The sequence below is a fragment of the Ixodes scapularis genome, unplaced genomic scaffold, assembly GCF_016920785.2.
Source record: "Ixodes scapularis isolate PalLabHiFi unplaced genomic scaffold, ASM1692078v2 PGA_scaffold0__279_contigs__length_252992795, whole genome shotgun sequence".
Taxonomy (NCBI): domain Eukaryota; kingdom Metazoa; phylum Arthropoda; class Arachnida; order Ixodida; family Ixodidae; genus Ixodes; species Ixodes scapularis.
In genome coordinates this window covers 108,615,519-108,642,579 of record NW_024609835.1, presented here as the reverse complement: position 1 = coordinate 108,642,579, position 27,061 = coordinate 108,615,519, and the positions used below count along the sequence as shown (strand labels likewise).

The 27,061-nt window shown below is 45.5% G+C and overlaps 1 protein-coding gene across 1 annotated transcript; it reads right to left on the bottom strand.

Annotated features, from left to right (window-relative positions):
* Positions 1-18,081: 18,081 nt before the first annotated feature.
* Positions 18,082-23,153, bottom strand: LOC8037172. The gene is made up of 3 exons (XM_029993426.3): positions 22,440-23,153; positions 19,861-20,009; positions 18,082-18,397 (listed from the first exon to the last, which is right to left on the bottom strand). The coding sequence occupies exons 1-3, from the start codon at positions 23,084-23,086 to the stop codon at positions 18,171-18,173; spliced, it is 1,023 nt and encodes a 340-aa protein (XP_029849286.2). The 5' UTR covers positions 23,087-23,153; the 3' UTR covers positions 18,082-18,170.
* Between the last annotated feature and the right edge of the window lie 3,908 nt (positions 23,154-27,061).

Genomic DNA, 27,061 nt, shown 5'->3' with positions numbered 1-27,061 from the left:
GGGGCCGCTGACACAGCTGACGGCGGCGTACAGAAGCGGTCGCCGTGCTGACGACCCGCTGCGCTTGTTGTAGTGGTTACAGGTGTGTGTACGCGCGGCGCAGTGCGGTCGTTCCGGTCGCTCCGGTTGCAACGGACGCAGTCGTAGGTACGCGCTCGTTGCACATGTCTGAACCAGCCTTCCCCCCGTTCTCCCGAGGCGAAAGTCAACGTGGCGACATCGTTTGACATCACGTACCAGAGGTAACGCTGCGATGTCAAACGTTGGTTTGGTTACGACTTGCCCCAACCGCAAATCGAAGAACGCCCGAAAAGGTCTGCGTTTCGTCGTCCTCGGAACCCGAACATGACTCCGAAGCGCTGCTATCGTCCACATCGCACGTCGGAGTGGCGTCATAGGAAATCATCCCCAGGTCGGCTGTCCGCCGAAGAACTTCAACCTCTAACGGCGTCAGGTCCTCGAGCGTAGAGAACACCGCCATGATCGAAGGTCGAAGCTCGAATGACAAAGAGGTTCGGCCGATGCGGCTACCTCGGGATCACTGCGCGACGGGACGTCGTCCAACGCCATTGGCCCGAGATCCTTTTGATAAGCGTGCGACGACCAATGAGAGTGGTTTCGTTTTCGGATGGATCCGAGGTTTGGCGGCCTTCAATTACATTTTTATTAAAGAAATAATCACCGTATGACTATGCTTTTTGGTTTTTAGGGATACTTAAGGCGTCTAAATTCAGCTGTCATTATCAAAACACGAACTCAAAAACCACTTGACTGCCCCTTTAACATATAAACGGGTTAACTTCTCTCGTTCATAGAAGAAAAAAAGAAAAGAAAAACTTATTTCAGCAATTTAGGTTGCCATTTCTTAGGCGACGACACATTGGTCGTTGACTTAGAGATGCTGCCGACAGATAACGTATGCATCGAAGGCTCGTAAGGCGAGCCGATTCAGGTTTCGATAGCTGACAATCTAGAGAGAGTTTTTTTTTTTTATGCATGCGCCACCTGTCGGCAGCGTATCCAAGTCCCCAAGTACCGTCTGCGTCACCCGGAACGTAGATCGCCCAAAACAGGTTGCTACTTTTTTTTAACAAGGTAAGTTTGTCCCTTGATATTTTAACTTAGGAGTACACCACCTAGCCGTATCTGTGTAGTAAATCCCAGCGCGATACGTCTAGAAACCGATTTTTGCGGACCGCTTAATTTAAACTGCGTCCTGTTTTACTACACCTCAATGTACTAAAAGACTACAGGATGAGAGCAAACCTCGAAAAGCAAAATCCCTTTACGCGACTGTATGCACCATCTCCCTCGCAATAATGCATTTGGTGCTGCGGGGAAACCTGTAATAAATAAATAAATAAACAAGCAAAACAGCCGACGTCAAACAAATGCTTCAAAATGAGAGGACATCAAAACAATATTTTGTGTATTTTATTCCCCCTGTCTCTAAATTTATTATTGTGTCACGCCTGTTCACCTGCCTAGGTACTCTGCATTGAAATATGGTACATGCGTCTTCGTTTCCCTACTGAAAAACTCGGACCCACCTTTACGATCCATATCCCATGATAAAATACGAAGAACCCATATATAGAAAAATCTAAAAATTATATATTTTTATCAGCGTACTTTTCAAGTTTAAGTGGTTTAACACAACCCCCTTGTGTTAGCACGTATCATACGTATTGAACAAACAAAACATTGTCTTTGCTCCGCGTCACATTTATTAAAATATCGCATCACACGCAAACATCTACTAAAATTTTTTTTTTATCAATCTATGTAACGCCAAATTTGAGCGCAGTTCTTGATGAGGAGGAGAGGAAGGTACGGAGGAGAGGGTATGCCCCTCCTCCTTTCTTCCTACCCTTTCTTCCTTCTCTCCTCCTCCCCTCCTCCTCTCGTCCTGCTCCCCTGCTCCTCCTCCATACCCTCTCTTCCTTCTCTCCTCCTCCTTTTGTCCTGCTCCTCTGCTGCTCCTCCCCTACTTTCCTCCTCCTCATCCTTTCCTCCCGCTCCTCCTCTCCCCTTCTCCTGTCCTCCTCTCGCCTCTTCATCTTCCTCCTCTACCCTCCTTTTCCTCATTTTCCCAGTCAAAATGGTTCCGGACAAAATGATCCCAAGAGCAAACCCGGACAAAATGGTCTCAAGCAAATTTTGAGACATAGTTTGCGTGTTCTTCGGGGGTTAGTACATTGTTTGCACTTACTGCAAATTGCACATAGAAAAAAATGTTTCCCGAATACCTGAAAAAATGAAGCTTCAGAGTCACAGTTCGCTAAAACTTCAAAGAGCCTCCATGTGTTAACAAATTCCTTGGGACCATTTTGTCCCAGTTTGCGCTTGGGACCCTTCTGGCTTATACCATTTCGACCGAGATCATTTTGTCCGGGATCATTTTGTCCGGGCCAAATTTTACAAGGGTCCATTTTGTCCTGCACCCATCGACGAGATGTGTTGTGAGCTACATTGAAATCCTAGATTGCTTGAAGGGCTTAGGAAAATCTGCCGTCTACTTCATGCCCCCTAGATCAATGTCGATCTCGTTTGTTTGTTTTTAGAACCGACCACAAGGTTCCCACACTATTCGCGTTCTGAAGATTAATCTACCAGCCGGCTCTATTCAATAGTTGGCAACAGTTTGAGAGTACATCAAAGGTAGATTAAACCGAGTCAAATAGAGCGCAGCTGGACGCTTAAACTGGCGAACTTGTGGATATCTGCCCATTAGATTCTGGTTTCATCTTTTTTTAGAGCGCAGCTCTTAGGCGCCCGTTTCCGGCTTAAGCGGCGTCAACCGCGAGGCGCATTATGGGAAATGTCCCATAATGCACCGCGCGGGTAGGGGAAGGGAGAGGAGGACAAGGAGGAGGAGGGGAAGGGAGGAGGGGGAGGAAAGGGGATGGGGAGGAGGGAGGAGGAGGAGGAAGATGAGAAGAGGGGAGGAGGAGGGATGAGGAGGAGGAGAGGAGAAGAGGGGACTAGCTTGAAGAGTGAGGGGAGGAGGAGGAAGAGAGTAGGAGGACTAGGAGGAGTAGGAGGAAGAGGAGAGAGGAAGGGAGGAGGAGTAGCAGGGAGGATGAGGAGGTGAGGACACTCAGTACCCTTTCCTCCTCCTCCTCAAGAGCTGCGCTTTAATTTGGCGTTTCATGGTGTTGTGAACGTCTTCATTTTTTGTCTGTCATTCTCCTGGAAAAGATAGTTCTAATATAACATCGAATGGATGTGTGTTTCATTTACAGTAGGATGTAAAATCACAGCGTATTCGTAAAAATGATGAAGAAACCGAAAATGATCTTGGAATTGCATATGCACAAATAGCTTCTTCGAAAAAAGTAGTTATATCTTGACACCGAATTAAAAAAGATTTCTTAGCTTGAATAAAAATACGTCTCACATCCAGTGCTTGCAACGCATTTGCCATTTGAGAGCGATATCTGTTACTGGGACACTTCACGGTCTCGCGCCGTCGACCCCGCTGCGCGTCGACGCGGGCCATTTTCGGCACTCTGCCTAAACATCTCACGGGCCGTTGATATCAAGATAACAAGCAAGCTAGCTACCATGCATGGTCATGCATGGTAGCAAGATGACATGCATCCTCAGTAAAACTATCCCCGCCGGGCAATCTGGCAGTTCGCTGGGGTAGGTGCTCATGTAAACTAGAATTAGCACAAATTAATAATTCTCACGAGTTACGCAGTTTAAATTTCCTTAGAATTTTACGTGGCATCTTGTATCAAAAAGCAAGGGGAAAGCAAGTGCTTCATTGCCCCCTCAATGCACCTGACAGATACAGTTTTAATAATGTGATAGCATTCTTTAGCTACTTCAATATGTTTTCGTTAAAAAAGATCTTGCCTCGCCTCGAATGCACGTGCGGATGCGCGGCGCGCGTATGAGCCAGGTGTACGACGGACAACCTTTAGGACGACGCCCGCATATGCAGACGCCGCGCGTGAGCGGATGTCGTCCTAAAGGTCGTCCTTGAGGTCTCCCAAGAGGTCGTCTTACACGCCGTTTTGGACGTCGCCCTGGACGTCGTTCTTAAGGTTGTCCTGGAGGTCGTCCTTGAGATCGCACTAGGGGTTCGTCCTGGAGGTCGTTTAGACGTCGCTTTTAACGCCGTCCTCTAGAACGACATCATCTACGTCGCCCTTGAGGTCGTCCTAGAGGGAATCGTAGAGGTCGTACGAGGGGTCGTCCTCGACGTTCGTCTAAATAAGCAGATCAATCCGCGGCGCGCATACACGAAGCAGAATAACGCACATTATCACATTTGCGCCCAAGCAACGAAGCAATAATTGGTTAAGTTGGTCTAGTTTGTTAATGGTCAATGATGGTGGTGAAACAGCTTGAACATTAAACTATTGCACAAAGACAGTACAACGCAAATGATCTAAGCTGCATTTATAGTAGGGAAATGGCTTGAACATTAAACGATTACACTGAGGCAGAAGATTAAACGATTACACAGAAGCAATCATTCAATTTCGAAGTGGCGCGCTGAAGTCGCACTGACGTCATTGATAGCGTCGTAAGACATTTATAAAATGACGTGTTTACTCAAAATTTTCGTCGTCGTATTCACAGTCATCTGCGTCGTGAGTCTCATGACGAATGCTATTCATAGACGCCCGACAATGGTTGTTTCTGCAGTTTGTTCCTAAACGAATATCCAGGAAGTTGGCGCTAAAAGTGTCTGTTCCCATAAAAACCTCCTTTTGAGAGTGGACTGCGTCTTCTTTACTTCCTTGTCCTTGTTTCATCGGCGCATTTTGTTTAGCACGTGTGACTATTTGTACCAAAGTGACGTACAAAAACACGCTCCCCTCTTCCGCAGTCTGCTGAAATGCTCTTTACTTAATCCACCCTCATTGTTACCGAAACGCTATGAAATTTCCGTCCGGTGTGTCACTCGGTTTAATACGAAATGCCTATGCGAGCTCTGTAGTGCGCGCTCTCACCTTTATACTGTTCATTCTGTCCATCTGCTCTATAATGACATCGTCTCCGACGTCACATTTCAGCTATCGCTGTGTTTCACCTTAAGGGTTGCGTCAGTGTTTTTCATTTTTTTATCTAAAACATATGCACACAATATCTGCTCGCACTATTTCGATAGATTACTATTTTTCAGCTCCATCTGATGTTTTTTTACGTTGGCTCCATTTAAGAAATTTTTCACCATTCCCAAGTTACACATGTTGCATGTGTCAGTTTCTAATTTTAAGACGCTAAAATAATAAGTCAGTAAGGGTGCAAGCGAGATGATCATCTCGAGATCACTGGAGCTGACTTTCAATTCATTTCGTTTACTATTCCTTGAGGGCCCGTTAGGGCATAATAAAGGGGGGTCATTAACACTCTAAGAATTATCGTATTAAATGAATTAACACTCGCGGAAAGGAAATGAGCAATACAGTTGAATCAAAGAGCAACAAAAGACAACGCACCATTACACAATATTTTTTTAATGGTATGCACTGTGAACAGTAAAAAGGAAGGGGAAAAAATGAGCTAATAGACATATATTTAAGTTCAAGGTAATTGATCAATTCTTCGGCAAATCTATCGGAGTTTGGTTTTTAAAATTTATTCTAAGAGTACCCTGCTTTGCCCGGAGGCGTTATTGCAGGGGGGGGGGGGGGGGGGGAGGGGGGGTACAGTCTTTAGAAAAACATATCTTCATTTTCAGAGCACAGCTGTTCTTCAGTCAACCTATTCCACTCTGCAATGCTTTTAGCAAAAAAAGAATTCGCATACATGTTTGTCCTGGCGTGGTACACTCGTATTTTGAACACGTGATCAGTCTGCCTAGGAACGAAATGTGAGTGTTTTAAAGATATTTCTTTATTAATACCGGTTTTATTCTTAAATATAAGAAACAAAATTTTCAATATGAACTTTTTTTTTGTCGGGAGGAAAGTAGTTCCCGATTCAATTCTCTTTTCATTTTAGTGCAGCTCTCTCTCCATCCATACCGATCCAGGACAAACCTAGCAGCTCTGTTTTGAATTCTTCCCAATTTATCGATCAAAGTTGTTTGCGAAGTGTCCCGAGGGCACAGGCATATTCTAAAATTTGTCTGACACATGTTAAGTACGCGGTTTTCTTCGAATCAGGTGGCGAGCGTTTCAAATATCTTCAAAAAAAAAAATTAAGCGCGCGGCCAGCTTTCACGATCACGTCAACATGTGCGTTCCAAAAAACAGTTGGATGATACAGTGAAACCAAGGTTTTTCTTATTAAGTTGTTTTCAATCCGGTAGTGACTTTTTTTTGTAAAGCACAGATGTAAACACTTTTTTGAATTTAAATTCTTCTGCTACGTGGAGCACTAAGTATTAGTACACTCCGAATCTCGGAGCAACAAAGCGGCATCTTGTTCATTCTTAATTTTTTTATACACAACGCAGTCTTCGGCAAACAGCCGTATACACGAGGAAATTCCCGCGGAAATATCGTTTACATCAATAAAAAACAAAAGTGGACCTAGAACAGAGCTCAGCGGGATTCCTGACATGACGTCAACATACCCCGAAATCTTTCCGTTCAAGACAGCACATTGGCGACGCTGAAATAAATAATTTTCAATCCATCGGAACACACTAATATCTGACTTTAACAGCTTTAGTTTACAAAGAAGGAGCGGGCGCTACACAGTGTCGAATGCCTTACGAACATCCAGGAAAACACAATCAGTTTGCCCTCCATTATCAGCATTGGAAGCCAATTCGTGATAAAAATCTTCAAGCTGTGTCGTGCAAGGTAATCCCTTACAAAACCCGTGTTGTTCATTAATTAGTATGTTGTTGTTTAATATATGCCCCATTATCTCTGTATACGAAATGTGCTCGGTGATTTTACATGAGATAGTAGTTAGTGACATTGGCCTGTAGTTCGAGACTTTTTTTTCTGAACCGCCTTTGTGAATAGGGACAACATGGGCGATTTTCCAGCCGTCTGGCAGAGTACCGGTGGACAGTGATTTATCGTAGGTTAAATAAAGATACAGCGATAAAGGTCCGGCACAACGCTTTAGTATACGTGGAGATATACCATCAAGACCATTTGCCTTGGTTTCGTCGATGTTTTTTAAGAGCACCTCGATACCCCTCATGCTTAGTTCAACTGGTTCTATTAACAGGATGGTAGCTGCATGTGGTGGGGGACAGCAGCTTCCTTTAGCTAGGAAGATAGATCGAAAGTAATCATTCAGGCAAGTTGCGTTTTCGGTGTCGTCTAAGAGGACGTGGTGGTTGTGCACGATTTCGTTAATTGCCAGGTAATCTGATCCGCAACCTTTCATGAACTGGCCAAAAAAGTTTAGGCCAAGTTTTTATCCTGCCATAAAGTCGCTTGAAATGACCTTCCTTCGCTTTTTTATATTAAATTCATACTCGTGCGTTGCTTCGGATAATTTCATCAAATGGTTGTTACTTTTTGTTTTCTTGTATTTGACGAATCCTCTCCTTCTTTTTCTAATTATCATGAGAATACGTGAGGTCACACAAGGTTTCTTTTTTTTTCTTCTTGAGCCTAGTAGAATCTATGCTTGGGACATAAAGGTTGGTAAGTTCTAGCAGCTTGCTTTTAAATACACACAATAATTGATGAATGTCGTAGTCCTCAGCTAGACACTCAAAAACCGGCAAGTGCTCGAGGAGCTCTTCGAATATACTAGCACAATCACCTTCATCAAAAAAGAAACTTCCCTTGATGCGCATATCTTAGGTCGGTTTGTTTCAGATTTGACGCTTGCAGTGACGACATTGTGATCACTTATTCCTGGTACAATAGTGACAGAGCTAATAAGATTCGGTGAACTGCTAAACAAAAGGTCTAAAATGTTGTTATTCCGAGTTTAATCCTTTACATATTGTAACAGTCCGAAAGTATCAACGACGTTTTAGAGCGCAGCTCTAAGGCGCCGTTTCCGGCTTGAGCGGTGTCGCCGAAGCCGTCGGCGTCGGCGCAACCGCGCGCTGCATTATGGGCAACGTCCCATAATGCAACGCGCGGGTCTCACTCGTGACCCGAGCGGTGCATTATGGGACGTTTATCATAATGATCTCACATATGACGTCACGAGGGTCCCACGCGTTGCATTATGTTAGACGTCCCATGACGCAACGCGCGGGTCTCACTCGTGACCCGCGCATTGCCTTATGGGACGTTTCCCACAATGACGTCACATGTGCCGTCACGAGTGACGCCACGAGGTCCCGCGCGTTGCATTATCGGTAACGTCCCGCGATGCAACGCGCGGGTCTCACTCGTGACCTGCGTGTTGGATTATGGGACGTTTCCCATAATGACGTCACGAGTGACGTCACGAGGGTCACGAGTTATCAAATAAAGTGGCTGAGCACCAAACTGATTTGACGTCGTTCTGATCATTGTCTAGCCTAGATGACTTAAGAGAAGAATGTATTAGCAGAAACACCCCTCCAACGAGGCTAGGCCTATCCTTCCCATAAACAATAAGTTCTTTTGGGAATACTTCGCTATTGGCGATGGACGGATTCAACCACGATTCTTTACCAAACACGATATGTTCTTTAACAGACTCGAGAAAACAAGCAAACTCGTCAATTTTGTTTATTACACTTTTACAGTTTATCACGACAGCAACTAGATCATGACAGGCGCTATTTTTACTCTTACTGGGGCGTCATTGTTTCAAAAGGGGAACGACTTCTTGTTTTTTTTTTTTATCCCATGTAAGACCTTTTTTGTTCACAAGTTTTTCAATATTGTGCCTTATGTTATTATTGCTGTCAACATTTCTGAACTTTAGCATACTCCCACAGCCGTTTCCGTATATCTCGGGTCCCAGGTGAATAATCCTGATCAACGCTGTACGACGACCCTTTGAACTTCTTAGCGTTTGACATGACGTCTTGTTCTTCCTTCTACAATCCGAAGTTGACAATGAGTGGTCGTTTGAACTTTGCATCGTATCTGCCAACACGGTGCGCCCTCTGTATAGACTCTAGTTTGATTTCCAGATGATTCTTGCAAATACTTTTAACTAATTGCTCTGATTGGTTCCCCGTTTCCAAGTGGTTCTCGTCATCTATTCCATAAAAGAAAACATTTTGCCTGCTACTTCTGTATTCGAGGTTAACACACCTGCTTCTCAAATCTACTATTTGCTGTGCAAGGCATCTTATTACATTAGCTTGCTCAGACACTAGTTTATTGACCGTTTCAACCTGCCCTTCAGCTACACCGAGCCTGTTATTTACTTCTGTCAACATAGCTTCGTGTTTGGCTAACCTATAGTTTATGGTATCTAGTTTGCTCATGATTGTTGTCTGACCACTTTGTAAACCTCTGAACAGTTTTATTTCTTCTACAGTGACATGGCCAGGATTAAGTTCAACATCACCGGAACATAGCATAAGAAGAATCGAGCGCGAGACACATGCGCGAAAAAACCATCCGATCCGACGTCCGATCCGGCAATACGACTGCCTGATCCGAAAAATTTGGTCGCTTCAGACGTCGGATCGGCGGTCCGACGTGCGTCCAACGCGCCAGATAGTTTCGCACGGTGGACGGATTGTCGGATGCGTGCAGCCAATGACAGCACAGCTAGCGCGAACGTCATGATGACGTACTGGGTCTGGCGGGACGAATAAGAAAACGGGAGGGGCGACGGGAAGCCGGACGCGTGGATCCCGCTGACCCATTCGAGAAAGATGGCCCCGGCAACAAATGCACGCGCTAGCGAGAACGAGCTCGTAGCTTCGCTCGTGCAAGCAATCTGGGACCAGAAATCTGTGAACGCGGACCTCCGCTGGAGTACTTGGATCTCCTGGGCGGAGCCGAACGGATCGTCGTGTCGCATGCAAGGTCGGAAACGTGTCTCAAACTGTCGCGTGCGGCGATTCGGAGCGGCGTTCGGACTGTCGGATCGGACGTCGGATCGGACGATTCTGCCGTGCATGTGTCTCGCGCTTCAGGTAAAGCACCCGGTTCGCAAAAAGGCGGAAGTTTCTACGAGACGCATGCTCACAACACACTCGCTTGCGGCAATGAGCAAGAGCACTTTGCCGCAAACGAATGTGTTGTGAGCATTCGTCTCGTAAAAACTTCCGCCTTTTTTTGAGCCGAATGCTTTACCTCATTCTTCTTATGCTGCAACAGCACTTGTGGGAGGAGCCGGCAACGCACATAATAGTTTACGCACTTCAGAAGGGTATCATTAACTAACCTGCATAACCAAAAGTGGCGTCAGTTGCATTTCGGCCAGCGTGCCGGCTCCAAATCCCACGAAGTGCTGAGCGCTTAAAGGGGTTATGACACGGAAATTAAACAGATAGATTATTCTTGAAATGGATTGCTTATAGGCTACTAAGTATATACACCAAGGTACGCGATTTTCAGAGCTCTGGTAATTGCAATATTCAATTTACAAATATTTATCATTTTCATCTGGCGACCAGGCAACACTGCCAAAGTTAGTCACATCATGGTGTCCATAAACCACGTGACCATGAACGCTCTCTCATTCATGGCGCCCCCATTTTCGCGCAAGCTCTTGCCGCGGTACGATCAAAACCGCTCACGCAACTCGGTAACTGTAACGCTATTCTCGCCCTCACCACCGGCCCGTTGACCTTCTACCCTGCATGCGCCTGCGAGATATTAGGGAGTTTTCGTAGATCGTTTTCGCCGTCCCGCAAGGTCCTCCGCAACCCGCTACGATAGCGGGAGCTCCACAGTCAAGGCTATCGACGCGCAGGCGCAATAGCAACTTGTTCGTTGCGGAACGCTTAGCGGAGGGGGTAGCGCGGTCTACGAAAACTCCCTATTCCCGGACGACGGTGACCACGGTGAGTTCGTCCGTAACTCGTCGTCGCTGGAGCTGGATGCCAGCGGGTCGCAGTTAAAATGAACTGCTTCCGACATCTCTTGATAGCAATCACTCACATCGCTGCTGCGATCAATGTCGAACACTTTGACAAGGAAAGTGATGCCGTAGACGTAATCGTCACGGACTGCATGCTCGAAACGTGGGAGGTGGACGAGGAACAGTGTTGTACACGTTCCTCAAAAAAAGGAACGGAAGCTCGTTCCTCGTTCCTTCTAATTTTTGGAACGCGTTCCCGTTACAAGTTACATCTGTGGAAAAAGAACTCGTTCCCGTTACAGCGTAAAAAATGGAACGTATCGTTACATATACGTTACATTTGCATTTTGCTAATTACCATATTTAGTTAAATCAAGCAAAGATTGTTTTCCTTTTTATCTATCCCATCAATACGCAACATATGATGCGAGTTTGAATGTCGCGATAAAAGGGCACCAGAAGAAGAAATCAAGCGTAAGCAGGGTTTTATTTGTTTATATATTCATGTTAAAAACCTCAGCTTTTAACCATATTCATGTTTGTAGTAGACGATTGAGACGAGCCAAATGTAACCACATTGCACGAGCGCTTTAGAACAACCTCACACGTTTCAATTTAACAAAGTTCCTTGTTAGAACTTAACAACAGTTGCTTCTCGATGTTACTGTCCGCAAGACGAGCAAGTACAGGAGAGGGTAGGGATTATTGAAGGTCAGTCTTGAAAACTACAAATACTTCTTTGTGAAGATTATTTGTTGTTCAGTTTGAAGGTGGGGGGGACAAGAGAAGAAATGAAGGTTATTTTTTTGCGTATTTTTTAAGTGAACAATGTTCGGGATACAGGGTGCGTTACATGTCTGACAACCTGTGATCTTGTTGTAACTGTAGGTCTCAATAGGGAAGTTCAGAAATGGCTGTAGCTGGCCTTAGATTTCTGGGTGTTGGTGTATGAGGATTCGTGAAGCCAAAAAAGGTAGCCGAGTTTGAAATGACCCCCTTTGTCTTTTCCTACGACAAAAAGTTTTGCTTTTTGTGCTGCAGTTTCGGGCACAAAAAAGAATTAATGTCCACCAGTTCTCCTGCACCCAAAACTATTAGCAAGCGAGGACCACAAAGAATTATCCATAAGATTAGCAGTCAAAAAGTTAACGAGATCCTGCACTTCGTAAAGATATTTTTTTTTTGTACTGTCAAACTTTCCCTGTTATAAATCAAATAAAAATTACCCCACTGGACGAAAAAAAGGAACGCCGTTACTCTCTCCGTTCCAGTAAAAATGTAACGAGTTCCCGTTCCAGTTCCAGCGGTGCATAATGGAACGGCGGCGTTCCTTCGTTCCTCCTAAAAGGAACGCGTTCCAGGAACGCCGTTCCTTGGAACGCCGTTCCGTACAACACTGACGAGGAAGCTGAAGCTCGAGACGCCAAGAGAGCCAAGTCTGTGAGTGCGTGCAAGGAGACACAGCGCTGGAGGCTGGCTACGTAGCAAGCCTCCAGCTCCGCCCGGATCTGCCCCTCCGGGGGGCCCGCATATAAATCGATTTATCCACGAAACTATCGCGCCATTTTCAAAACGAATTTAGCAGGATTATAGGAACATAGTATGGGTTCTATTAGTACAGTTATCTCATATTTTATTTTTAGCGTGTCATAACCCCTTTAAGTAGTCTCAGTTGGTGTCACGTGGCCCTCAATGCGCAAAGCAGACTGGTGGATCGTGGTCGGCGAGGGCTTCACCTGAACGGTGCTTGAAGTCGGTGATGATTGGCCATCCGCTCTTGTTGCTTGTCAGTACGTGCTATTCAAATGCGGTTGTCGAAGACGGTTCCGGCGATAGCGGGTATAGTGCGCTCGCCGCTTATGCCGAACAAGAACGCAGATCCGATAGCGTTAAGGACCTGCATAACCAAAAATGGCGTCCGGTGCATGTCGGCCAGCATGTCGGCTCCAAATCCCACGAAACGAAAGAGCTGAGTGCTTAAGTGGCCTCGGTTGGTGTCACGTGGTCCTCGATGCGCAAAGCAGACTGGTGGATCGTCGTCGGCGAAGGCTTCACCCAAACCGTGCTTGAAGTCGGTGATGACCGGCAATCCGCTTTTGTTGTTGCTTGCCGGTACGTGCCATTCAAATGCGGTTGTCGAAGATGGTTCCGGCGATAGCGGGTAGCCCGCTCGCCGCCCATGCCGAGCAGGAACGCTGATCCCCCGATAGCGCTAAAAACCTGCATAATCAAAAGTGGCGTCAGTTGCATGTCGGCCAGCGTGCCGGCTCCAAGTCTCAATTACAACGATATTGGGTAAATTATTCCAGTCCTTGGTTGTCATAGGCTGATAGAATTATAAAATTCTACGGATGAGCTAAAAATTGGGCGACCATTGCGGGAGTTTTCACGGCGGAGAAATATGCTGTGGGGTGGAAGAAAGAGGGATGTTGTAATAGAGGCATTGTTATAGTGCAATTTATGAAACAGGGTTAGTCAAGAAATAATTCGCCTAAATAAGAGTGAGTGAAGGTTAGCTTTGCAACCTTAGACCTGTTACACTAGTGAAGCGCCAGCCATAGTGGCTATGGGTCCAAACAATTGTTGTGCAAATGAACGAATAATTAAAAAAAAAATCTGAAATCTGAATTTGAAACGAGAGTAGTCTGTGAAAATGAACCTTAAAGCTTGGTTTTGAATTGCCTATAACTTCATATTCAGATAATGCTGCCATGGGGACCATACTGAAGACGCATGCTCTAGACGGGATCTAACAAATGTTATGTATGATAATTGTTTAATTTCAGAAAAGGCCAATTCGAGGTTGCGCCGAAGATATCCCAAGGATAAATCAGCCTTAGATAAAATAAAATTAATGGGAATTGCCCAAGATTTATCACTGTTAGAACGAACGCCGTGGTATTTATAAGATGTACAGGGGTTTATTGTTGTGTCGTTGAGCTGATATAAAAAGAGTGATAAGGTCTGTAATCTCGTGAAAGGCACTAGTTTTGTTTTATTTAAATTAACTGTCGCTTGCCATTTTTGACACCATTCTTCTATAATTATTAAGTCAGCCTATAAGAGTAGGCAATCATTATTATTACCTATTGGTCTGTATAGAGCACAATCGTCAGCAAAGAGGCGATTTTAGATGTTAGGTTAGCAGGAAGATCGTTTAAATATATTAAAAACAGCAAGGGACCAAGAACACTTCCCTGGGGTACACCGGACGTTACACGGGAAAGAGCTGAACGTGACTCGTTTGCAACACTAGATTGTGTATTATCAGAAAGAATATTTTTATCAAAGTGAATATTAAATTATGAATACGTTGTTGGGCTAGTTTTTGTAGCAGACGTTGGTCGGTCAATTTGTCGAACGCTTTAGAAAAATCTATAAAAATCGCATCACTCTGTAAGTTCTTATTAAGGTTACTATGAAACTCATGAACGAAATATATTAGCTGAGTATCACACGTACGAATATGCCTTACGAAAATAATCATGATTTTGGAAAAGCAGATCCTAATGTTCCAGATATTTCATGATAGGAGAGAAAATGACGTGCTCTAGTAATTTACATGAGGTACTCGTGAGAGCTATTGGGCGATAGTTAGATACAACATTACGATTACAAAAATGATCCCTGGAGAAGAGGGTCAAGGGACACAAGAGACAAACACATATCTCCAAACACAGCTAAGGGACAGGTGCGCGACCGAAAAAATCCACCTGGTCCTGGTATCGAACCAGAAACCTCTCGACTTTGTGGGATTCTAGTTTACCCCAAAGTCCTCAGTGAGGCAAATACCCACTCCGTAACTCGTCGGTTGCAAAAGGTGGGTTTCGACTTACCTTGCTGATCGCTGTGAGGCAAAACCCACTCCGCAGTCCGCTGCTATGGCGGCTACGGCCGGGTCCGTCCGTTGGTTGCCGCTAGGCTCCGGTGGACGGGAGACCACACCAAACACAGGGATACCGTAGAAACGTGTTTATTGGCCTTACGCCACACGCTTTGCGCCCGTAGGCGGAACAAAAGAGAAATGAGGTTGGCGCTGCCTTAATTGACAGGATCACCAGGAGAAGGGTCCGCGCTGCCGGAACTGGCAGGATCACGGAAAAGGGGGAGCAGGAAAATAACGATGAATGCTCCGTCGAGCGTAGCCCCCCCTAACCAAGAGCCCGGGCCACAAAAAAAAAAAAAAAAATTAAAAATTGGCTTGCTCTTTATGTTTATACAGCCTTGATGGAGATGCGCCTCAACGGGTAATCGGTCTCTTAGCTGTAGATGAGAAATTTAGCCAGTGCGGTACAACCGCTAACCTGGGATTTTTAACGTGCATCACGCAGTAGTGATCACACGAACGCGTGCCGGTACGAAACTCATCCAGATCGAAACGGGCGGGGGCGGCGGGGACTCGAACCCAGGAGGTTCCCAGCGCAAGCTTTCGCTCCACGCTCCGAGCTGAGACGCGTTAGCCCACTCGGCCACTTCCTCCCTGCCCGGGCCACAGGTGGGTGGCCGGCTTATGTAGCCTGCGGGAAATAGACGCGCCCGGGGAGGCCGGTAGAAGGTCACTCGAAAACGGGACGCGTCCATAATCACTCCCAAGGGTGTGCCGATGGCGCGTTCACCCAGAAAGGGCAAGGGAGAACCGGCCCCTTCGGGGAATTCGGCCTCGTGGTTCCTTGTTGGGACCGGACATTTCATCGAACGCCGCTTCGTCGAACGCCGTTTCATCGAAGCCGTTTCAACGAATGCCGTTTCATCGAACGCCGTTTCATCGAACACCGTTTCATCGAAGCCGTTTCATCGAACGCTGTTTTATCGAACGCCGTCTTATCGAACGCCAGGGTTGCATTCCCGCTTCCTAAAGCTGGTCGGAGGTGCCCATCCCGTGTTCTGCAGTTTTTGACTTGCATCGCCGCAGAACATCAACTGACGGAAGACAAGCTGGAGGTGATGCTGAGTTCCCAAGCGCCTCCTCGCCAGAAGAAGGCCATAGCGGCAAGGAATGAAAAGGCCCGCCTTTTTTATGAGAACCGACGGAGCGTGGCTGTGGGGGACTTTTTGAGAGCAATTGCTCATCATTACAAACGATGAATGGCTGTCGCACGAACACATGAACCCCCGAAAGTTTTCAAATAAAATTTGAAGTGATGTACTTACTTTTGACTTCATTGAGTCTTAGAACTAAAAATACAATGTTTCGTTGTAGTTTCATAAATAGCACTTCAGCTTTAGCTACTGCAAGCTTCGGGCAGTAAAAAAAGTGTCAATAGAAAGACACGAGAGGCTATAGGAGGCTCACATGGCTAAAGTTGTTGCGCCTGCGCAAAACCTAAGTCGCCTTCTGGCCTCCATGAGTTGGAGTGCGCTCTTACCGGGAGTGCGACTTTTTATTTATTTGTTACAATACCCTCAAGGCCCATCGGGTAATACAGAGGGGGTGAACAGATAAGCACAATATGCGAAACAAACATAAAAATCGGTACAAATATCCTCATGGGTTACTTGCATCAAAATAAATTGTAACAGCTACAAGTTTGGACATTAAAAAACCTGACGATGAAATGGGTGAATGACACGAAAATGCACTCGATCCGTGCATAGAAAAACATCTTTCACACTTTTTTTTATATAAAAGACATTCGATGAAACGGCCGTCAGCGATTCGATGAAACGGCGTTCGACGAAACGGCGTTCGATGAAACGTCCATTTTTTCGATGAAACGGTGTTCGACGAAACGGCGTTCGATGAAATGTCCGGGAACCGTTCCTTGTATCCGGGAGGCCGACGCCATTGGTGACGACGACTCCCACGGCCTGCTTGAAGCTAGGCCTAGATAGGGATAGAGGGAACCCAATGGTTCCCACAACTTCCAGCGGAGCGCTCTACCAACTGCGCCAGAGCCGTATATGTAGAGAGTTTGGCCATTCGTTGGGAGGTATAGGAGACAAATGAGGAGGCGCCATTGGCCGAAAGCGGGCTGGGCGTGTTCCAGGGCGTCTTCAGAAATTCGAATGTGACCAACCAGAAGCCGGAAATAATACCCTGGTGGTAGTCGCGAGAAACAAACCTGATAACTGCATTGGAGTAACTCTCGATGGCTGAAAATATGGTACACGTGATGTTTCAATCACGCCCATCCAAAATGATGGTGGAAGAATGCGACTAGCGGAACGATCGACATAATCCGTACGCCAAACGCCGAGGGCCGGGAATCTGCCGTCAGAGCGGTCACACTCTGTCCGCGCAAAACAGAGTTGAGCGGCGCATTCGTTTCTTACATCTTTCTGCATGATCATGATGAAAACAACACGTGCACCCTATTTTCAACCACAAAGAGTTACTACACTTCACTCTTACGCGCTTATTAAAACCATATACGAACATAAACCTTCAATGATCGATCGGCTCAGAACTGTTTCTAGCGACCACCACTAGGGGATTCTTTTCGGCTTCTGGTTGGTCAAGAGAGCATGCCAAGCCCTCTTTCCGAGTCTGCCGCACGCCCTAGCTCTGCCCGCGCCTCCCATTGACCAAACTCTCTACATATACGGCTCTGAACTGCGCTAACCAGGAGTTAGACACCTGTAGAGCAAGCGGGTTTTATCAGCTGCCACCAGTCTAACCCCAACAAGGGTGAAAGGCTTGCATTTTAGGGTTATGATTATAATGCAACTAAATACAAAGGTAGAAGCGAGCTGGACAAGGGTGAAAAAAATAATCCCTGGAGAAGGGGAACGAGGTGGACAAAGGACAAACACAGCTAGGTGACTGGTACGCGACCGAAAACATTCGCCTGGCCCCGATATCAAACCAGGGAGCTCTTCATTTTCAGTGCAGGCGGATTTTTTCGGTCGCGCACCAGTCACCTAGCTCTGTTTGGAGATTTGTGTTTGTCCTTCGTCCCCCTTGTTCCCTTCTCTAGGAATTATTTTCGTAATTTTTGTCCAACTCGCTTACACCTTTGCATTTAATTGCAATATATTCATCTATTTCCATAGGAGCCCACAAAGGCCCCACAAGGACGGCCTTTGTGGGCTCCTAAGTGGACCCACTGTGGGTCCCATGAGGCGAGCCCATATGGCCAAATGGGCTTGCCTTTCCAAACTGACGTGGGACCCACATCCGCTCCCCTTTCAGAGCCTACTTTGTGCTAGTTGGATTGAAAAAAAGACGCATAGTGGATTTTTGTTTGTTGAAGAAAGCGAAGCTGCATGGCGACCTTTAATGAAAGTACCACGGGGCTTATGTGTATTTTATTTTCATCTATCGATTAGAATCTCGACGTCGGTACGGCTGCAGTTTTAACCGTTTACTCTTCATTGCCAAAGAAATCAAAGAGACCCCCGCCAACGCCAGCTGGACTGGTGGTTAGGAAGGGTGAGTTTGTCGTGGAAGCGGTGCAGTTCAGCTGGTGCTCAGTCAGTTCGTTGATTCGTACTCCGGCCAGGGCGTCCGGCGTCTTGCAGAGCGGGAAGCGCCAGTGCTCCGAGTAACCCACGAGGAACTTGATCTTGCAGTCGCAGTGAACCGGATTTCCTGTTCCGAAAACGAAAAGAAAAACCAGTCTTTATTCATAAAGCCTCAACGCATTATATACACGCCATAAATAAGGCCGGCGCGGTTTTTTTCTACTGTAGAGTCACCGACATCTTAAGAAATACAGGCTGTAATGAGTCGCATTTTAATATTGCTCCTTAGCGACTGAGATCGCACTAATGGCCGTAAGATCTCTAATTCACGAAGCAAAATACGTCAACATATTGAGCAACGCTCTACGTTTTTAGGGTGCCTGTAAACTGTCATCAATCAATATTTTGTTCGAAATGGTGATCTATTGCGAATAATTTGTCAACTCGGCTGCCCACAGAGAATAAAGCAATAAGCTGAGCTGGTCATTGCAGTGCTTCCCAATCTGCGCGTGACTGACGAAGGTTTGTCGCTCTCTGTAATACACCAAGGGACTACCTGAATAGTCAATCAACCCGTCCCAATAAAATTAATTCTAAGTTACCAACTTAGAATTAATTTCGATATAAGGTAACCTGTTATTTTTTGGTAACTGTAGGTCTCCTTGTGGAAGTTCGGTGATGGCTGTAGTCGGCCTTAGATTTCTGGGTGTATGAAGATTCGTGGAAGCAAACAAAGTAGCCGAGTTCGAAACGTCCTTATTTCTGTATCTCTTCCTTTGACTAAAAGTTTGGCTTTTTGTACCGCAGTCTTGGGCACTGAAAAAAAGAATCAATGTCCGCTATGTCCCCTGCAGCCGACTGTTACAAAGTGAGGACCACACAAAATCAACCCTAAGATAAGTAACCGAAAAAGTAACGAGACTCTGCTCGTCGAAAATATACTTCCTTTTATACTTTTAAATTTCCCACCTAGAAATGAAATGAAAATTACCCCACTGGACGAAATAAAAAGAAATGCCGTTCTTTTCTTTGTTCCAGAAATATATAAGGAGTTCCCATTCCAGTTCCACCGAAAAAATAAATATAAAACGGCGGCGTTCGTTCGTTCTTCCTAAAAAAAAAAAAAACGCGTTTCAAGAAAGCCGTTCTTTGGAACGCCGCTCCGTGCAACACTGTTTGAAAGCGACGAAGCTTGAACAAATAAATGTCTTCTTAAAACTTTAAAACATCTGCTAATGAAAAAAAAAGTACGCACCTTGCTTTTTACGAAGGGAAATAATACGAACCTGATTCGAACCTGCTTTCTTTCTTTCTTAAGATAACAACTATTAATTTTTTTTTACTGTACACCTTAAGAATGCGTGTGCATTTGCTTTACCAGAACGCAGATTACTATTCACTGCGATATAATGAGATAGCTCGTCTACTGATCAATAAATAAATAAAAAAAAAACGGTTTAACAAAAAACAAAGAAAGTACGTTTACAACGTGATACCGAGCCAGCTTTTCGCGTGCTCACTCCCAAAGTTCAGTCGCGTAAGGCTCACTGCAACGAGGAATGGCGGCCTTTAATTTCCCAAGTTCTTTACCGTAGAGTCCCACGTAGGTGCGTTCCGCCTTGAGCGGGGCCAGGCTCTCTTCCTCGAACGTCGTGATCTGGTTGTCTTCGAGGCTCAGGTGTCGCATCACAGGTAGGTCATCGCTAAAGTCCCTCGGAAGACTTGACAGGAAGCATCCCCTACGGAAGAGACACTTCAGCGTGAGTAGAAGTTGCAGTTCTAGTTTTATCATCACACGTGATGTTGTTACGTCACTATTGTTCTATTAGAATTAGTGCATGGCGCGCTGGTGGACCTTGCCCTCGAAGCAGCCATACGTACCCTGTCAAGCGACTTTGCTTCGCTGTTTTGTATTTATGGGCCTTCTAGTAAAGTTTCATTTCACCTTGAAAAAATAAAACTATTGATTGATTCATTCATTCCTTCATTGATTCATTGATTACGGATTGATTGATTGATCGATTTACTTGTTTGGTGGTCGTCGACGACAAAAATGTGATTGAGATTTGGTTTTCACTTGGCAACCGAGAAATGGTGCGCTGCGAGCCTTTCATCGTCTTTTTGTCGCCTTAATGACCCTGGGAAAAGTGCAGTTAAATGAACGGGCAGTCGCATTCCGAAATCAAAAATAAAAATTCTGGTACTTTTTCCATCTGCCTCCCACTGATTTATTTTTCAGCTAGCATACAGGAGTACAACAGGAGGGGAAGGCCAGAACACATTTTCGATGAACTAACCGAAACTCGCACGGAATTTAAAACACACTACTTTTGTCAAGACCTAATTACGGTCAAATATTTGTTCCATGTCCATAAATTAAAACTATGCTTTTAACAAAACTACGTTTGCGCATTACGTTCAGTTGCTATCCACATTCTTCGAAAATAGCATGGAACAGTTTTGCATATTCCGAGTTTTGTACTGCCTTAGGCCAGATTAGGTGCGAAAACAAAAACAAACTTTGGTATACTAAGGATATATTATACTCCACTTAGCCTTAGCCCGGACTAAGCAAAGGCTAAAAGCGCGAGCGCGTAGCTTTGTCTGTTTCTCACTCAAAACGAGCGCGATAACAGCTCCTGCTTGTACCTCGTCTGAAGTTCAGGTTAGAATGAGACGGAGTGTAGAAAAATGAAAATTATGTCATCCTTTAGCAAATACTTACACATCGTTTTACCATTCTCCGTGTTACTGCTTTGTAATGAGTGGCGGAGTGGGGAGTGAAACGTTCTATAGAAAATTTGTTAGGAATACGCTAATTCATAAAGAAGACGACGCTAATGTCTCGCCACACTCATGGTCTTACACGAACTTTATTGACAAATAACTGGTTGAAGCTTTTAACGCGTTTTTTTATAATTAAAAATGTTCAATTTTTAATTATAAAGTGAAAATGGGAGCTGCGGAGTTTAAAGAATTATTTAAAACACAGAAGCTCGCGCATCGCAGGCCCCCGGGTTTTGAGTTACATTCTTATGCCAGTATAGATTTTGGCGGTCGTAGTACCGGCCGGATGTTGTGCTATTGCTGCCGTGGTGTGATCACTAGGACCTATGCGTTCGTTATTGATGGAACGGTCAGAGGGTTCCTCTAGAGAGGAAATTTCAGGTGTCGTGGTTCAAGGCAGAACACTTTTGCGCTTGCGTGCTTGCAACGTTACTCGATTTACCACATAAAGTAGAAAACACACTTTTTTCTACGAGTCACGATTGGCCACTAGTCGTATTTGTTTGCAGTGAGCGCGTTTTGCCAACGAGCATCAAGTATATCTTCCACCATCAAAGTGTCGTCCAGAGATAAAAAATTATGTTAGCACAGCTCGCGCGAATTCCTACGTGTTATAAGTATTGTAGATAGTATAATGTTAAATATAAAGGCCATGTTCACCCAGCAAGAATCGAACTTGGGCAGCAGAAGCCTCAATAGTGTTGTGATCTAGAGTGAGGCTGAGCTAGGGCCGCAATTTTTGCGTCAGGCCATTGGAGTACAAAATATGGGCCCCAGCCGGATTTTATATCCACATACTTATTTTGCAGTGTGCATTAAAATCCGCTTTTGCCTGTTTAATTTCTATAAGCATCGCACCGTAGTGTAACCATATTATTTCTACCGCATGCATTGCTTGATGCACGTTAAAGACCCGAGGATTGCTGTTGCACTCAACTAGCTAAATATATTATTTACAGCAAAAACAAGCAGCCATATCTCTAGGGCAAACCCACCTTTTTCTGTACATTCATTGAGCCTTTTTTTTAAAGTACACCTACTGATGCACACCCTTCGCTTGATTATTTCGGCTCTACTTCGGAACATACTATCCATAAGCATGCAGCTTTGTAAGACATTCACTGTGGCAAATAAATGTGATTTCCAGATTTTTGTTTTGTGTGTTTTGCAGCCTTAGTTTTGGCAATTTAAATTGTTCGTTGGTGTACTCAAATATGACTCACCCACAGTTTGCATTTTGGGTGTATTGTGGAGGCTACGGTATTTGCATCTATTAAATTGGCATTTTGCGCGTTCGGTAGTAAACGTTTCAAATGCAAGACTTAAGTTCCTGCTGAAGAAAAATAATATTGTTTACGATGCAAGAAAAACGTTCTACTCACTGCAAGTGCAGCCTCCAAAGCTTAGGAGCAGGTCTGGGGAGCATTGACCTTGAGAAGAACTTGAGGTTACTCTCCTGGATCCAGACTTCCTCGAGGTTTTGCATCGACGCCAACCAGCGTTCGCTCACCCTAGCGATTGTGGAACGGAATATGAGCACACGCCTCACGCTCTGAGGAAGGCTGTTGAAATCGGGTGTTAGGTCCAGGCCGGCCATCTGATAGAAAGCCAGTTCCTTGAGTCTGCTCAGGTCTTTGAGCAAGCTCCAGGACTCGGGAATGCTGCTGTTGTGCATGAACCCCATTCGAGATACAGTCTCTTCAAGTCCGTGGAAAGGGTTCGATTCTGCGGCTGCCGACAGGGAGAACGATTTGGCCTTGCAGTTGTCAAAATCCAAGGACAAGGCTGGAATTCCCGCCAAGGCCGCTCCGGGAACGTGGTCTAGCAGACATTCCTTCAGGACAAACCGAAGCCGAGGAAAATTAAGGTCTTTCGGTACGTACTGCTGGAAGTCTTCCGCCTTGCTGAAGCTGAAGCAGGTAAACTCTCTTTCGTCATACAGATGATTGCTCGTGTCACGGCATGATGGAGCTGAATACGTGGGATCAAAACCGACGAGCAGCGGCAGAAGAACGAAGAGCCGTTTCATTCTGAAGAGGCAAAAGGTACAACAGCGGCTGGATACGTGGCGTCGGCCTAGTAGATTCAATGCCGACTGTCCGGAGGAACTCTGGTGCTTTCTTTTAAGATTAGGGAGAGTGGAGATAATGTCGCTTTAGACTTCCTGGGTGATTGACCTGCTGGTTGGATAACGACGGCTGCTTGGAGCGTCATGAGGTCTCAAACTGCACGTCAACAACTCTGAGAAGCTATGCGAGCTTAAACTGTTTTGTGTGTTGCAATGTTCACGTTCGGTCAGTTGTTGAGTAACTTGCACGAACATTAGGAACGTTCGTGGCCGGAAGGAAATGTGTGTTACCTGTGGCTTTCCAGTTACTTGATTCGTTTTCTTAGTTATTTCGTGTCCGGTCGAAAAAGCGAGGAGGAAAAATAGCGGCACGTGACTACGACATTGGCAGTGACTCCTCTAATCTTTGCCGGTGTCACATTTTAGGATCTGAGTGTGAGCATGAGCGGACGTCTTGTCTTTGAAGGGTCGAGCCATTCGTTTGACCCTGCTTCGGAGAGAGGGTTGGAGACGTCTAGACACGAGAAAAGCAAATCACAGCCTAAAAACCGAAGCCTCTGGAAGCGTGGCAGCGACCTCTTCAGAGAAAACGAGAGAATTTACTGTCGCCGCGTCACCGGATCTTGTGATGCGCTGGCAAGATACGACGTTGGCGTCTTGTTTGCGAACGCGATGTCGGACGTTCACGAGGAACACTGACCTCTTCGCGCCGAAACGTAAAGGTTCATTTGCTTCCTTTCCTTAAGGAATTCGCGTGCCTCTATATATACAAAACGTGCTTGGGGAGCTAATCACTGAGATGAAGTGAGGATGTCCACTGAATAACACAATCTTAAAAAAAAATAGCCAAAACTTCCGCTTTTAAAGGAACATTACACGCTTTGAAATAACATTCTCTGGGTCCTAACGCACATTCTGTTTATCGGTAGGAATTGGTTACCCCACTGGACGTACGCTGGGCTTCCTTCGTTATAGCTCCTTGTGAGATCTGCGGTGGAGCCAAAGCTTTGACATGTTTAGAGAACACGGTGCAAATGTTGCGAACCAAAATCATTTTCAGCCAGAAATAATATGAAGCACGCAGGGCGCCGTACTATACCGCCGTTTCTTCACGCGCAGTATCTCATACTGAAGTATATTTCCTACAAAACGGTTATCATCTGCTCGGCATTCGCCGCTTCCGTACGTCCTTCCTCAAAGTGAATTTCCGTCCGCTGCCATTTTAGGTGCCGTTATACTTCGCGCGTGTTTTGATTGTTTCCGGTTCATCACCTTGTGCTTGCTTTCAGTGAATAGCGGAATAGTACGTATATGCACGTCTCCAGAGAGGTCCTTATGTGTTTTCGGGAAGTTGAAGGTTGACGCTCTGATGTGGGCGTGCTTAAAAGTTTACTTCGTCGTTCCTTCTTCCTTGAACACTGCGCTCCTGAGATCGCCGTGTACTGGTATGACCATGGTATCCTTTTTGTCCAACGGCCTACCTTTCGCCTTTTACGTCTTTAAAATTTTTGAGCTGTTCCGCGTTAATTAGCCTCGGCAAATCTGCAAGTGTTTTCGCCGCTTTCATTTTAAACACTGTATTTGTGTGAAATCAAATACGTTTTCTTCATTTTATGGAGTACACGTTTTACGGGATCGTATCATATCCCACGCGACCTCAAAGAAGGCTCTGGCAAAGCCTGGTGAGAATCTATCAGGCCCGGCAACAACATCAAGGCAGCGCAAGGGGGAGGGGGGAGGCGGAGGGAGGGAGGGAGGGAAGGGGAGGAGGGAGGGGGAGATCCTCTACCTTTTTCGCAGGTGACGTCATAACCGTTGTATATAAAACTGAAAGTCTTTGGGCGTGTGCAATTTCGTAGCATCGTTCTTCGTCTGTTTAACGGTATTTGTCTAGTTTTAGGGGCGAAGCTCTTTAGGGTCTAGCCTTGTCCATCCGTCCGGCGTCCGTGCTCACATCGATTGCACTGCCTCCAAAATCGGCCAACTTAAAAAAAAAAAAAAAAAAAAAAGGGTACGGGGGTTCGAGCTTTGGACCGCTTGCTTACGAGGCAGACTTCTTAACCACCATGCTACACTCCAATTTTTTTTTATTGTATGATCCATGCTACACTCCAACGTTACATGTAGCCGCTCAAGGAGAGGGCGCTCGGTCAAATGCGTATTAATCGCGTTACACTTTGCATGCATTGGCTCAACGTTTATAGACGAGAGGGCGCTGTGGTCAAATGCTCAACTGCGTATATAACCACGATCCATACCACCCATCCTCTTTCTGACATGGACCGTTGACTTAAGCAGAGGAGATGCGTTCCCACGGCTTCTAGCGGACCCTAGCTGATCCGCTAGAAGAACCACTGGCTCTGAATTTCACCGACCATAAAGCAGTAATAATGAAGTCGAAACGCAACCCAGAACTCAGCACTAACTATGAACAATAAATCAGTATCATCAGCACCACCAGAGCTTCGCCCAAATCAACATCATTCACCACGTGGAGATGCGGCCTCTTTTTTTGTCTGACAAATGCTTTGGAAGCAGTAATCCGGGAACTGAATAACAGAAAATCATTGCGGTCGCACCAGCAAATGGTCATCCGTACGATATGAGTGCGAAGACGTGGTACTACCTCAAAAATGCATGATCGCTTAAGTCGAAGCACACATTGTTTGAATGTTGAATACATAGTCTCTCTGTACGTAAGCTGAAGCTAGACTGCGGCAGGCGCTAGAGGTGCATGCCGAAACATCAGCTACAGATAAATTGAACAGTCGCTGTCGTTGTATAAAGTCACTGGATCTTGGGAAAGTAGCGCCATTGCATTCCCTGCTTGCCAGTCGAACACAAACAAATACTAACACACAGACAACCAAACCTCGCAAAGTGATTGGCTGATCGGTTTTGTTGCCATGGCAAGCTTCATTATGGTCTTTTCAAGTCTTCGAAGCTTTGAAAGGGTCGTTCTGAATCAGTCGCACCAAGAACGCTATAAAGCATCATCGTACTGAAATCGCTTATCTCTACGGATATCTCACGATGGTGTTGTTCTTTCGGATCTAAAAGCATGCAAATTATTTTTCGATGCCGCCAAGCACCGCCGCCGCATGCGATGGCGGTGCGAAGATGTGCTCTTGTTTCGCCGGTGTGTGGATAACAAAATCTCGATATTCAAGAAACGTCTCTATAGAGCTACCCGACATAAGCGAGTTTAGATAGGTTCATCAAGAATGAATAGATCAAGTGAAGTCTGCTTATTCAAAGAACCAAAATGGCATCCATAGTTTGTTGCTACTGGGATCCAGTGGCATTATGGTTGGGCGACGAGTGTATACGTGGAGTCAATGTCTCCTGTATACTCTATAACGTGAAAGGTTCTTTGAGTGTTGCCTAACGGCGAAGAAGGACGCTACTCGAATGCATGCATGACGTCAAAGAGTGAGAAGGCTTATGCTAAATGACGGCTGATTGGGAGCCCGTGCGCCTCAGCTCTTTTACTGCTACACAAGAAGACATAAAAATGTCTATAACTAGTCTGAGACCAATTTTGCGTTGAAGCCTTTATAGTCGGTAACGGACTAAGAATTTTGTAGAAGCTCAGCCTTTACTACGCGCTCGTAGAGTTCGGCCGGGCTTTCACTGAGCGTGAGATGAAGCCAGGAAGCTCGGGCTGGAGGTGGAACAATTTAGCCTTATCCCGTCATCGACTATAGATTATTAACATCTACTGGTGCGCTTGGTCGACACTGCACTATATGGCGTTTCTAAAGCTGTACCCCAAATAACTTTAGAACGGCGCCGACCTGCATCGTTCTGCCCCATAATTTTGAGTTTTTCAGTATGGTCCTGTCAATTTAGCTATTATCTTGCAATCGAATAAAGTATACAAACTCGGCTGAGCTTGCCAGTCCTTAAAAACGATCTTTTCGCGCCGTGCTCACA

Coding starts and splice junctions, on each gene's coding strand:
- LOC8037172 (XM_029993426.3), bottom strand. CDS start 23,086: ATGAAACGGCTCTTCGTTCTTCTGCCGCTGCTCGTCGGTTTTGATCCC. Junction 20,010..22,439: donor CTTTGGAGGCTGCACTTGCA/GTGAGTAGAACG, acceptor TCTCTTCCGTAG/GGGATGCTTCCTGTCAAGTC. Junction 18,398..19,860: donor CACCTACGTGGGACTCTACG/GTAAAGAACTTG, acceptor TTTTCGGAACAG/GAAATCCGGTTCACTGCGAC.